The sequence below is a fragment of the Tachysurus vachellii genome, chromosome 1 (genome assembly GCF_030014155.1).
Source record: "Tachysurus vachellii isolate PV-2020 chromosome 1, HZAU_Pvac_v1, whole genome shotgun sequence".
Taxonomy (NCBI): domain Eukaryota; kingdom Metazoa; phylum Chordata; class Actinopteri; order Siluriformes; family Bagridae; genus Tachysurus; species Tachysurus vachellii.
Genome location: NC_083460.1, coordinates 41,103,811 through 41,118,810, shown reverse-complemented (window position 1 = coordinate 41,118,810; position 15,000 = coordinate 41,103,811). Strand labels below are relative to the sequence as shown.

Genomic DNA, 15,000 nt, shown 5'->3' with positions numbered 1-15,000 from the left:
AATATATATATATATATATATATATATGAAAAAAAAGAAAAAAGGAAAAAAAACACGCGCACACACACACACACACATATATATATATGTGTGATAGATATATATATATATGTGTGTGTGTGCGTTTTTTTTTTCCTTTTTTCTTTTTTTTCTTTTTCTTTCAGAAAACAAAGATGAAAAACAGCTCCGAGTGTCCAAAAAAAAAAAAAAAAGGGATTTCAGGGGGGGTACATGCCAGCTAGGTACACATATACAGACAGACAGACATAGACAGACATAGACAGACATAAACAGACATAGATAGACAGACAAAGACAGACAGATAGATACAGACAGACAAACAGAGAGACAGACAGACAAACAGACAGAGACAGACAGACAGACAAACAGACAGAGACAGACATAGACAGACAAACACACAGACAGAAACAGACAGACAGACAGACAGGCGAGGATTTATGAGTGTAGGGTTGGTATATCTGTACATGTGTCTATTAGGTATTGTTGGGGGTAAAGATAGGGATGCTTGTTAATCTTTAATAGAGCAAATCCTAAGCGCAGACGTACGAACTCAACATGTTTGTTCGAAGGTTTTATTCGTCTGCCTTTCTGTCCGTTTACTCGTAGCACTTTCTTTGGTACGTAATCACACTAAAGGACGTGTCTTCCGAAGGAAAATGTAAACACTTCATCTTTAAATAAAATTGATTAGTCTGAGAGAATTTTTATTTTATTTATTTATTTTTTTTTTTAATTCATGCTGAAATCTTACAGGTGTGAAGCTGTGGGACGAAAAATTTCACGATGCATCGTTTTAAGGTTTCCGAACAAAATGACAACCGTATTTGTGTTACTTTAAAAATAGACCTTGAGAATGTTTGGACAGAGGTTTATTTATTCTCTACAGTGATTAAGGTCAATTCTCATTCCAAAAAAAAAATACATACAAAAGTGTCATGAACCCAAGAGCTTTCAGTAAATCTGTCTATAAGGAGAAGTTTGTTTAAGATCCATGGAAATAGAAAGACTGATGGGTGGGAGGACAGATGGATGGGGTGGGAGGATGGATGGACTGAGAGAACGTTAGGTAGCTTGATATCTATCTATTGATCCAGACAGACAGACAGACAGACAGACAAAAAGAAAAACAGATGGATGGACAGACTGATGGATGGACTGAAAGTTAGATTGCTTGATAGCTATCTCTGTCTGTCTGTATCTATCTATCTATCTATCTATCTATCTATCTATCTATCTATCTATCTATCTATCTGTCTGTCTGTCTGTCTGTCTGTGTCTATCTATCTATCTATCTATCTATCTATCTGTCTGTCTGTCTGTCTGTCTGTCTTTGTCTGTATCTATCTATCTATCTATCTATCTGTCTGTCTGTCTGTCTGTGTCTGTATCTATCTATCTATCTATCTATCTATCTATCTATCTATCTATCTATCTATCTATCTATCTATCAATATATCTGTCTGCCTGTCTGCCTGTCTGTCTGTCTGTCTGTCTGTCTGTCTGTGTCTCTATCTATCTATCTGTCTGTCTGTCTGTCTGTGTCTGTATCTTTCTATCTGTCTGTCTGTCTGTCTGTCTGTCTGTGTCTATCTATCTATCTGTCTGTCTGTCTGTCTGTCTGTCTGTCTGTCTGTCTGTGTCTCTATCTATCTGTCTGTCTGTCTGTCTGTCTGTCTTTGTCTCTATCTATCTGTCTGTTTGTCTGTCTGTCTGTCTTTGTGTGTGTGTGTGTGTGTGTGTGTGTGTGTGGATTCATTTCTTCCATGTCTCTAGATCTAAGCTCACACGTCCAGATTGATCACACTCATTAGTTCCATAACGGGCTTTTTAACCTTCTTAAATTTCTCAACAAACAAACAGACGACTGTGTCGCCTATCGGTCAAGGCTTTTTTTCCTCACTCGATGTCAGGATGTTAGCGAATCTGAATAGTTTGAGCGTCACCGGGGAACGACGTACTTCCTGTGTGTGTTAGATTCCCTTCCTGCTGGAGAAGATGCTCCACTTTTGAAAACATCTTAAAAGTTTCAGGAAATCATTCGGAACGTTTAGCAGACGTTACACACGGCTCGAGCTTCACTACACTCTGCTCGGGGAAATCAACATGCTGTGGTTTTGTTTGTGTGTTAACTCGGTAAAACTGTGTACATCTTCTCCACATGTGAATTATTCATCTGAATCATGATCACAGGATCATCTCACCATTCCTCCATACAGCATTATCGTCCCCAGAGGAGGCAGGATCCCACTCTGAATTCACCAGATCCAGCCTGAAACACCAGCCTCATCTCATCTCGTCTCGGAGAAGCTGACTTTAAAATACATTTACAGCAAATTTCCTGCTAAATTCAGGGGAGGGGAAAAAAGGGAAAAAACATTTATGCATTTTTCCTCAATTGATTTTTTTTTTTCTCTGATCAATTAATTTTTTTAAGGATTTTTGTCTCTGTTAAATGTAGTAGTAGTAGTTAGAAGCCTTTATTGTCACTGGTCACAGGTACCAACGAAATTAGCCATGAACCTGCCCATACATACAATACATACAATATGACAAGGGGGGGGACAGGACAGGAAGACAGGGGATTGAAAAGAAATACAGCATAACATGAGGGAAGGGAGGAGAAAAAAAAACAACCCCCAGACTATGCTCCGGTGGGGAGTACAGTGTGGGAACAGGAAAAAAAACACCTCAGCAACATAAGCACATAAACAGTACACCATAAACACACGACTTGCAACAGGGAAGTATAAGACAGTAGACGAGACGAAAGAAGCAAAGCAGGGAAAGTAGAGGGGAGGGAGGGGAGGGAGAGAAAATGCGACCGCCTTCGTTGACAGCCAGAGACTATATTTTCTTTTCTACTATATTTACTAGATTTTTTTTTCTGCCAAATTTATGTATATATTTATTCTAATTTCTTAGAACTCATTTATTCATTAATTTTTTATTTATTCTTATTTATTTATTTATTTTATTTATCGATGATTTATATGATCATGATCACAGGTTTGTGAACAAACCGGCAGCAAAAACGAATTAAAAAAAAAAGTTTAACGATTATCTTTATTTATCTTTATTTAAAAAGATATTTAGGGGGGGCATGGTGTCAGTGGTTAGTACGTTCGCCTCACACCTCCAGGGTTGGGGGTTCGATTCCCGCCTCCCCCTTGTGTGTGTGGAGTTTGCATGTTCTCCCCGTGCCTCGGGGGTTTCCTCCGGGTACTCCGGTTTCCTCCCCCGGTCCAAAGACATGCATGGTAGGTTGATTGGCATCTCTGGAAAATTGTCCGTAGTGTGTGATTGTGTGAGTGAATGAGAGTGCGTGTGTGTGTGTGCCCTGTGATGGGTTGGCACTCCGTCCAGGGTGTATCCTGCCTTGATGCCCGATGACGCCTGAGATAGGCACAGGCTCCCCGTGACCCGAGGTAGTTCGGATAAGTGTTAGAAAATGAATGAATGAATGAATAAAAAGATATTTATCATTTATAAGTTTTTTGTTTACAAAGTAAAAGATTTAGCACCGTCACATTAATACTGTACAAGAGCAGGACCTGGATGCGATACAGTCTGATCTCTGATCTGAATTCGTCTGATTACCGTAGGCGACGCTGCTGTTTGTGCTTTTACAGAAACCGCCTGCAGCGAGCGACACCTTTGTGGTCACATCCTGGGGATTTTCTTTTGTTGTTGTCGTTTTTTTGTTAGTTTTTTGTCATCTTTATCTCAGCAGTATGTTTTTTTTGTGTGTGTCACACTCCTGATTCCTACATAGAAACTCTACAAAACAAAATAATAATCTCTTTAGAGTTGCGTGACTGGATATGACATTCTGATTGATTTTGTCCCAGTTTCTTTTCTTTTATTTACAAATTTTATTTTATTCTATTATTGTGACTCATAAAATTAAGGATGCAGCTTTTAATTTTCTATAAATAAAAAATAAAGTTTTTCCTAAATTTTTTTTTTAATGTATATAAAACATTACAAAAAATATTTACAACTTTATTCGTACCTTCATTTCTGGGAAACTGTTATGAATACGAACGATTTAAAATTAAAGAAAAAATATGTTTAATTTTTATTTATTTTTAGAATTAAAACTACACCTCCGGCCGAGGGTGTGAATACTTATCCGACCGAGAGTTTTCACTTATTATTGTTTAAATATAAATTCTGTTTTTTGCTTCGTTATTAAGGATCATTGTATGTAGATTAATGTCCAAAAATTTAAGTCACTTGAAATTAAATTTATACAAGAAACTCACAAACACGACGATGATGATGATGATGATGATGATGATGATGATGATGATGATGATGATGGGGACCTGATCTGTTTTTTTTTTCCACAGATCAGTCAGATGTTGGGTAACGAAATTAAGTTTGCTGTACGAGAACCCATCGGCCTCCGGTAAGCTGCGATTAAACTGAGTTTACATGACTTTTTAAACTCAAGACCGTGTGTGTGTGTCTGTGTGTGTGTGTGTGAGAGAGAGACAGGATGAGAGTTGACAATCTTGAAATAGCATGCCATGTATATATTTATTTATTTATTTATTATAAAGCGTTTCTCATTATAGACTCTGGATCTTCCTCTCGGCCGTTCTGTTCACAGCTACGGCTTTAGCGGTGAGTGATTCTGGTCTAAATTCTGGATCGTTTGAACACGTTCAGAAGTTTGAGGACAGAAACGAGGACATTTTTTTTTCCCCTTTGCATTCGCCATCTTTGAGCTTGTTAAAAAAACATGGCAGGATGATGAGGAAAACAAAATGGCAGGATGATGAAGGAGGAAAAAGAAAAAAAAGTCACCTCCCCGTCTGTTTTCTCGCTGTCGCTCGGATCACACCAGGAAAGAAAACCCTCCCTAGGCTCGTGACGGTCGACGATGGCGCTAGATCACGACGTCCATCACGCTGGGCGAATGAAACGATTTCATTTTAAAACGTGGTGTCTGTAGTTTTATTAAAATATCTATATGTGTCTGTAGTTGGACAAATATTAAAAGATCTTGTATCTGGTAATAAATAAATAATATGACCTGGGAGCAGAGCAACCAAACCTGATGTGATGCGTTCTGTACTGTGTGTTTGTTGCTCTTTCAGGCCCTGGCTTTCCCCAGCCAACTCTACCAGATGGTCTTTGAGCTCAGCACCACCAGGATCTCCATCAGACTCTACGGAGGAGCTCTTCTGAGTAGGTCCAGGGATTTTCTATTCACGCATTCTATTCTAACAGGATCTCTGCTGGGTGATGTTGGTGTTGAACAGATTGAGGCTCATATTTTGACAAATTTGCTGCTGCTCAGCTAAACGCTGAGAAAATGACAAGGTGAGAACGATGAGATCCTGATACTGAAATCCCACTCACACTGACCTGAGAGGAACCTGAGAAGAACCTGAGATCATGGATGAGCTGGAGCAGCTGTGGGCCATTGTATTAAACTGTTCCTGGGATAGATAGATGGATGGATTGATGAATCAATGGAAGGATGGATGGATAGATAGATGGATAGATGGAGAGATAAATGGATAGGTAGCTGACTGGATGGATAGATGGCTGGATGGATAGATAGACAGATGGATGGATAGGTGAATGGATATATGTGTGGATAGATGGGTGGATGGATATATAGATGGATAGGTGGATGGATGGATAGATGGATATGTAGATGGATAGGTGAATGGATGGGGACAGATGGACGGATGGATAAAGCGATAGATGGATAGACAGGTGGATGGCAAGATAGATGTTAATTTCTTTAAAATGATGAACTGTTATTATTTTATTTTCCTGGTTAAATGCCACGTGTTTATTCTTTCTCTCTCTCTTCTTATTCACTTCCTGCTGCTTTCCTGTCAGTTTCTCAGAACGTCAGCTCCGTGTTGCTGCTTTATTATTTTCCTCCCTCACTCCTGCTCTGTGACAGCGTGACAGCCTCTGACGCTCCTCACACTATTTACGCGAGTGACAGCGGAATGCCATCTCGTCTCGTTACCTCTCGCTGAGCTGCAGCTTCACACCAAATATTTTCAGTCCTCTGTACGTAAGACAAGACGAGGCGAGACGAGACGAGACGAGACGAGAGACGCCCCGTTTTATTTTTTTGATTGATTTTCTCTGCTGAATGAATGACAGATTCTGAGCAGTATAAATATTTGAAAGCCTGCAAGTTTTAAAAATGGATGAACTCTGTACGGTTCCTGCGAGCTCTCACGCAGAGCCGAGTCGAAGCAGCGGGTTTAATAACAGCAGCAGCTAGTCACGTCACCCCCCCTCCCCACACACACACACACACACACACACACACACAACACCCCCACCAGTCCCGGGTCATTTTCGGGAGGCAGCACTAATGAAACCCTGCAGGACGTCCAGTAACAGCACAGAAGATTACAGTGTTTTGGAAATAGGGGTGAATATTTTCTGCAAGTATAAACTTGAGAGCTGATTAGAAAAACAAGTCTCACACACACACAGTCTCACACTCTCACACACACACACACACACACACACACATAGATTGAGACAGAAACACAGTCAGAGAGAGAGACAGACAGCTAGAGGGGGAGACATAGCCTGAGAGAAAAAGAGACACAGCCAGAGGAAGAGAGAGCGGGCAAGAGAGACAGAGGGAAAGAGACACAGCCAGAGAGAGAGAGACAGCTAGAGGGGGAGACAGCCAGAGAGAGAAAGAGACACAGCCAGAGAAAGACAAAGCTAGAGACACAGAGAGGGGGACACGGAGAGAGAGAGACAGACAGAGAGAGGGGGAGACATAGCCTGAGAGAGAGAGAGACAGAGACAGACAGAGAGAGAGACAGCTAGAGGGGGAGACATAGCCTGAGAGAAAAAGAGACACAGCCAGAGAAAGACAAAGCTAGAGACACAGAGAGGGGGACACGGAGAGAAAGAGAGAGACAGACAGAGAGACAGACAGAGAGAGAGAGAGAGAGAGAGAGAGGTGCAGTGCATTTTCTTCTCATCTGTTTAGATTTTCTCCTTCCTCAGGGTGCACATGCAGAATCGAGCACTAATGGGATTACGTGCACATTTTTATCTGAGACTCAGCAGGTTTCGACATGTGCACATTTGCTTCTTTAACCCTTTCATTTCCCTCAGTGTCCATGATAAAAGGTATATTTAGGAAGTATATATATAAATAATTTTATTTTATTATTTTTTTCCATAAAATTTGAAATCAGATCTTGAAATGGAAATAAATCCTTACAAAACAAAAATCAGTAAATGTGAAAATTTCAAAATGAATATATACAGTGTATATATATATATATAATATTTCTGCTCTGCACTCCAATCAACACTGAAGCTGTTTTAAAAGCATCTTTTTTTTTTATTGAACACCAAAAATTAATGATTATTTTTTTTAATTCCAAAAGCACCAGTAAGGGATATTTACTTTATTTAAAAAACAACCCAAGACAACATTTAACAATAATACAGTTTACAGTCATTTTGGAGTTTTTTTTTTTTTCAGGAATAATCTCTTTTCTCACTCGTGATTTTTCGTGATCTCACCCTTGACCTTGTTTATCATTAATCGATTAATCCGTTTTTGGAATATAATTAATATTTGCAGATGTTTTTTTCAGGACTTAATGTATGAAGGGGTTAATTTTTCCAGCCTTGGCATGCTTGCATTATGTAACCATCCCTGCATGAACCTCGACTCCTCAGGCAGCTCAGATGTTTATTTCATAGCGGGCACAAAGCACGGTGCTCACGGATCACGTGAAAGCCGGTCGGAGCGGCACAGATTGAGATGTCCAGGGCCAGAGATCATCTTAGTGCCAGATGGTTTATGGGAGTCAGCAGAGAAGCAGCAGCTGGTCTCAGTGTTCTCCATATCCGCAGTTATGGGAGGAGATCAGAGGGATTCTCTGAGTTCCTCAGCCCGTGGGTTAGATCATCAAAAAGCCCACACGTCTACACCCTGTTTCAAATTATTATGCAAATGATATTTTTCTCATTTACATAAATAATTAATGATAAATAAGTCAGCATAATTCCCATGTTATCAACTATTAAGAGTACAATTCAAATTTTATTGAACAAACCTCCAAATGATAAGTTATTTTTTTTTTTTAACATAAAAGACTTACAATGCACTGTTCCAAATTATTACGCACAGTAAGTTTCAAAACACTTTATAGGTTGTAAAGAACTGAAAATTGTCATTTGTTGTGTTTGCAGCATATTTACTGAAATCAAAAGCTATTCCAATCAAACTTATAACAACATTTAAACTTTCTAACATTTTAACAGGTCATGTTACATTTTAACACTAGATTTACTGACTTTTTTATTTTCTGGTGCGGGTCCCGAGGTGTGATTCCCCCCGTTGAGATTTTCACAGTTCTTCAGCCCTGCTTTTGTTGTGCAAACACCCCATCACCTGTGAGGCCTGACTCATTTGCATTTGCTCACTCAGAGTAGCTCAGATCCAAGGCAGGCCAAACCTCTGTGTGTGACATGGAAACCTTCAGAAAGGTTTTATTTATAAAAAGATTGTGTGCTAAGGTTTGTCATTGCCATAGTACATATGATATTTATATAACCCTTGTGCAGACCTGGGGTCTATTTGACTCATCTGGAAAGTTTAATGTGTCATAACTTGGGTTTCCTTCCACATATTTCCTTCCACATATTCCTTCCACATATTTTGTTGAACTATGTGTTCGTAAAATAAATACTATCCTCCACAAGTCCTCCCGGGTCAATTTGACCCAGCCACATTTTGTGGGGCAATAGGTCACACTTGTGCCCTTTTCAGAGCAATGAACATACATACAGACACAAAAATGCACACATAAAATGTCTAATAACACACGCACCCAAAACACACCCTTAGTCTTGCATCCATTGAACTTGTGAGTTTTTGGACAGTTTCTGCTTGAATTTGTTTGCAAGATGTCAGAATAGCCTCCCAGAGCTGCTGATTGGATGTAAACTGCCTCCCACCCTCATAGCTTGAGGATGCCCCAAAGGTTCTCAATAGGATTGAGGTCAGGGGAGGATGGAGGCCACACCATGACTTTCTCTCCTTTTATCCCCATAGCAGCCATTGATGCAGAGGTATTCTTTGCAGCATGAGATGGTGCGTTGTCATGCATGAGGACGATTTTATTACGGAAAGCATAGTTCTTCCTTCTGTACCAGGGAAGAAAATGGTCAGTCAGAAACTTTGCAAAGCTCCAGCTTCCAGTCTGAAGCCTGTATGTGTGTGTGTGTGTGTGTGTGTGTGATGAGCTACTCGACGACGTACTAATCAGAGATCGGTGTTTGAAACTCAGCCGTTACTTTTGACTTTTTCTCTACAGGTATCTCGTTAATCCTGTGGAACGGCCTCTACACGGCAGAGAAGGTCATCATCCAGTGGACTCTGCTCACTGAAGCCTGTTACCTGGGTGTTCAGTTCCTCGGTAAGACGGAGGTCCTTCACTCGAAGCGTTCCTTTTACACACTTATATAAGGAGTAACACACACTGTGTCGTGCTGTAATAAGAAAATAATCAGCAACGGCGTGGTGCGGTGTGACGTAGCAGGAAACTGAAGACGGAGTCACCGATACCACGCTGGAGTCGATCATTTTGTCGTAACAGCGCGTCTCGAGGTGATTTGACACCGATTTTTACTACTCGGTAAAAAAAATCCACACGTTTTATCCGTTCGTTCTTACATCCGCTGTCATTAAAACATCATCAGAAGCATCCTAGCAGCTGCAAACGCACGTCTCCTCTTTATTCTCTCTCTTATTATTAAAAGAAACCCCAGAGAATAAACTCCTCCGCTCTGCGCTGGAGACTCCTTCCATAACACCGATACTTTTTAACGTCTGTTTGTTTTAGCAGAACGTCCGGCGTACGGTACGAGCCCCTGCGAACCAGCCGTTGCTATGGAAACGATAACGTATCAGAACGAGTTTATTCATGTATATGAAGTCGGGACGTGCAGCTGCAAGACAGTCAGAGCTGCTGTTGTAGAAAATAAATTAACACCTTTTCTTCTGACCAATCGGCATCCAGAACTTAATCCTAACCACGTTAACATATTGATGAATATTTATGAAAAGGTTTTTGAGAGTCATAATGAATCTTCACTCTCTCTCTCTCTCTCTCTCACACACACTCTCTCACACACTCTCTCTCTCATTCTCTCTCTCACACTCTCATTTTCTCTCTCACTCTCTCTCATTCTCTCTCACACTCTCTCTCTCACACTCTCTCTCTCTCTCTCTCTCTCTCTCTCTCTCTCTCTCACACTCTCTCTCTCATTCTCTCTCTCTCTCTCACACACTCTCTCTCATTCTCTCTCTCTCACTCTCTCTCTCTCACACAATCTCTCTCACTCTCTCTCTCTCACACAATCTCTCTCTCATTCTCTCTCTCTCTCTCTCTCTCTCTCTCTCTCTCTCACACTCTCTCTCTCATTCTCTCTCACACTCTCTCTCTCTCATTCTCTCTCTCACTCTCACACTCACACTCTCTCGCTCTGTCTCTCTCTCTCTCTCTCTCTCTCTCTCTCACACACACACACACACACACACACACAAACAAACAATTCCACCTTATTTTCTGTAAACAGACAGCATTACAGCGCCCTCTGCTGCTTTCAGTGTTAATTGCTTCTGCACATTGTATTAGTATTTTTTTTTTAATGCATACAGTAAAGATAGAACACCTACAGAAAGAAAATAACATCAAATATTTATGTAACACAATGTTTTACAAACAGATTTATACACATACAGAGGAAAACATTACGCCCGCTGCACATTATTACGATCACAGGAAGGCGACCTACATCCACACAGCACTCAGGCTCTCCGCCGTCTGGCTACAGAACGTGTTTCATTTTCACTCGGCTTCTCCTTTTCGCCACGTGAGCCGTGTGTCTAAAACCAGTCGTGTCTTCACAGTGACGTCGGTCTCGCTCCTGGAAATGGGGACGCTGTCCAACGGAGCTGCTCTGCTCCTCCTCAGCGATGCCGTCTTCCTCATCATCACCCTGTCTTACTACGGTCAGATCAGCCGTCGGACCAAGAAGATCTGAGACGCACCTGAGACTCGTCCGTGCGCGCGTGTGCGCGTGCGTGCGTGCGTGCGTGCGTGCGTGCGTGCGTGCGTGCGTGCGTGCGTGCGTGCGTGCGTGCGTGCGTGCGTGCGTGTGAGAGAATACTGAGTGCACATTACAGGATTGATCTGTCTTGACATGTTTACAACATCAGTGACTCTGGTCACATACGTCATGTTGGTTTATTTTATAATTACACAGATCATTAACCCTGATGTTTTTTGCATCTACGTGAATCTCAGATTGGAGTCTAAACTTAACACTTCTAAACCCATCCGTAATTTAGCTTCGGATTACAATGTTCACCGTGAGCAAAGGTAGAACTTTATATCTATCTGGATGCTTCTATAAAATATCGTTGAACTACATTACACACAGGAACATATTAGTATTGAGTGATGACATCATCTGGTATGAAGTCAGCATGAGGTTTTTCTTATTTAGTCGTCAGATGTGTGACGTTTTACATACAGTGAATTATGAATAAAAATAGTTCTAGGTGAGTTAACCTTCTTAGAAATTGTGTGTGGGTTTTTTTTTCTTCTTTTTTTTTTTTCTTTGCTCTGAAGAGGTCCTTCGGTCCCTCGGCTCCGAGCAAGATCCGTTTTTAGGATTAGCTCTTAGACGCTAGACTGCTGGCCTACTTCAGCTTCTGGTTCTGCTTCATGCAGCTGAGCGTCCGTGTGCTATAAGACCCAAGAGATAACACAGTGATGCATCGCTACACCTCACACCTGCGCTCTTAAACAGCGTCAGTCGATGATCCGAGACTCCTGACGATCCGAAAGTCCTGATTTCACGTAGATGCAAAATTCACGTAGTGACAAAAACGAGTTGCATCCAAATTTGATTACTGTTGCGTTCAACACAACACAGACTCTCCTGTTCGTCTCTCAGACTTTCCAGAGTTTCGTTATTAAACACTTCGATCGTATCGTAAAATCTGCAACATTTCCGTTTTATTGAAAACTAACGTCGTTATTTGGCAGAGGACTAAATGTGTGAAACACACCACACACTCTTAGCTGAATTGCACCAATGCAGCAAAAATGGGCCAAAACTTACAGGAACTGTCTAAAAAAATAAGTGTCAGCTTTCTGACTGACTTTAAATAAAACAGATGTAACCAAGTATTAGGGAATTTTTTTATTTTTAATCTTCCGAGACTGAAACAAATCAAAGCTTTACATTGTGCAAGATGATTTCAGACCGATCCATTATCACTTCCTTTTTTTCTTTTCTTTTTTTAATAAATTGCATAACGCTGTACCGCGTGCTCAGTCGATTAAGGCTGTTTTTACACTTGGCGTTTTGGCTGTTTTTATTTTTAGCCCTCAGCACATGTTGCTCATGTTCTCTCAGCTGCTTTTGGAAGATGCTGACGACGCTGGGGGTTTTTTTTTGGGTCACAGTAGAGCTTCCACATCAGGTCAGGACCAAGTCATGACCTTCTGACCAGTCAGGAGATGATATGAGGAGAAGCAGCTTCAGCCAAGACAAACAACCTCCTCGTTTCTGGAGTTCCTCCAAATCCTTATTTCATCTATTTACAGAGAACGATCAATTTGATCTACAGCGCGAGTACAAGTGTGAAAGCAGCCTTGGAGAGGTTTCGCTTCGTGAAACGATTAAGACACGACATTCGGTTTACTGTAGCTTTTCTGTCAGGACCAAAACGAAATCCGATGCGTGTAGCAGTTCGTCTCTCAGGACGCTTTCAGTTTCATCTTGTGATGGCGTTAAGATTACGGAGCCTCAGGTTTGCCTGGGAATTTCCGGTTCAGGGCTTTTTGAGGTGTTTTCCTCAACATGATCTCATTTGATAATGTTTGTGCACTGAGTATAAAAAAAAAAAAAAAAAAAAAACATTTTAGAGATTTATTTTTGAATAGTATGCTTCGCTAAGGGGTTTGTATATAGTAGTTTAAACTCAAGCTGTACTTTTTGTTATTCAGTGTGTAGACTTGAGACCTGCTAGCCTTCGCACACAAGGGCATACACTTCAGCATACACGAACTCACGCGATCAGTCGGCGTCTATCTGATTGAAAGGAAAGTCCGGCGAGAGTAGATACACGTTACAGGTTGCGAATGAAGAACACACCTCAGTTATTTTTTCCTGGAATGACTGACAGCTGCGTAGGTGTTCCAGACTCTCCGATATTAACTGACTCTAGAAGCCCCGCCCACTTCCACTATCCTCTTACCTTTGACGGTACACAGAGAATATTTAGAATTCGTTAACGTGAAATAAATTCCGTTCATCCGCCGGTGCGGAACGGATCACATCGATCATCACGGCGATCGTTCTAGACTTAAAGATGGAGGTCGGTTCTCGAAAACGTTCAGAGGACGTCACTTCGGCGCAGTTACGTGTAGTTTTAAAGCACGAGCTCGGAGCGGCGTTCAGACCCAGAGCGAAGGTTCTGAATCGTTCAGTGAAAACACTTTCTACCTTCTTTATTTTATCTCTACTCATTAATGAGGATTTTGTGATTAACGTAGAGCACGGATCAGTATAGAGCTGTTTGTTTGTTTGTTTGTTTGTTTTTGGTTGATGTAAACATATAAAACACTTGTCCTGCGTAGGTGTAGTGTAGCAGTACAAATGTAGCACTAACAAACTTATCCTATTCTATTAACTCGCCGAATAACGGAAAGAAAAACGTTTAACGTTTGTGTCGTTCATGCTGTCGAATAAAATCCTCATCAACACTTTCTCTAATTCTTACCGCTGTCATTCTTGTTGCATCAGTGTTAATATCATTTCTACGGAAACCTGCTGCTCGTGTAGAACCGAGCGTTTGTTTGTTTTTTGACTAGAGATATAAAATTAAAAGGGTTATATTTGTTATATGGTGAATAAATGTTCTGCTCTTTTTCCAGATCGATCGGTTATCGTTACTCACGAATATCAGGACGGCGTTTAGGAATAAAAAAAGCTGTCGTTTTCGTTTCGGTTTATAGATTGATTTCTAGCGAACACGTCTTTATCTCCTTTTTTTTTAACGATCCACAGCCACGCTCACTGAACACACTACTGTTTCTTATTTAGCTGTCACAAGAAAGAGGTTCAATCTCAACTATAACCGCGTATAAATAACGTCGACTTTAATCCGATAACCCGGAGGTGTTTCATCGTGTTTCAGATCTTTATGTGTGTGTGAATCGACAGCTCGGTTAAATTAGCGTGATGGTAGAATTTTAGCATTTCCCTTCTTCGACTGAAACATTTCCTGCGATCATAAAGATGTCTCGAAGTGTTTCGATCACTTCGATGAATCGAAGTGTTTGCTGATCTTTAATAACCAAAAATTTCACCACGACTTAAATTTTTTTTTTTTTAGTTTGGAACCAGACTTCTGGGTTGTTGTGTGTTGCGTTTATGTTGTACAGTCGCACAGCTTTCACAAAAACGACACGGCCGTCGTTGTGTGTTTCGTTTCCAAAAAAAATACAAAACTCTGTACATACGATCATAAATGTTAGAATTGTGTATATACTTTTGTAGCAAGAATGTGAAGTGCTTCAGAAATAAACCTACAGTTTCCCAAATGCCTTCAGTTTACATGAGTTGTGTTTTTTTTTTCCTTTAAACTAACCCTAGCCCTAACAAAAAACTACGTTCTGGTTTGTTTGTTTAACACAAGCTTTTACAGGAGCACGACTTCACAACGTGGTTCCCTGAAATCTGTCCCTGTATTAATAGACACGGAGGAAGCACAGAGTCACTGCGATTGATGTGTTCGCTTCCCAGATCTTACCAGCAGGCTCCGGTAGTTTCCAGCTCCTGATAACTTTCCAGCAATCACTACAGACCTCCTCCTTGTTCCTGATAGCAGCTCCGTCAGGATGAACTCAGCACAGCATGATGACCTCACAGGGG

The 15,000-nt window shown here is 40.8% G+C and overlaps 1 protein-coding gene across 4 annotated transcripts in view; it reads left to right on the top strand.

The window, feature by feature from the left end:
- Positions 1-14,673, top strand: part of tp53i11a (tumor protein p53 inducible protein 11a) — a 31,885-nt gene extending 17,212 nt beyond the window's left edge. For all 4 annotated transcript variants that reach the window (XM_060870254.1, XM_060870083.1, XM_060870170.1 and 1 more), the window contains 5 exons: positions 4,374-4,432; positions 4,602-4,650; positions 5,127-5,217; positions 9,363-9,464; positions 10,961-14,673. In XM_060870254.1, the coding sequence (XP_060726237.1) occupies positions 4,374-4,432; positions 4,602-4,650; positions 5,127-5,217; positions 9,363-9,464; positions 10,961-11,094 (435 nt within the window). In that variant the 3' untranslated portion in view covers positions 11,095-14,673. The remainder of the gene's footprint in view (positions 1-4,373; positions 4,433-4,601; positions 4,651-5,126; positions 5,218-9,362; positions 9,465-10,960) is intronic.
- The last annotated feature ends 327 nt before the right edge of the window (positions 14,674-15,000 follow it).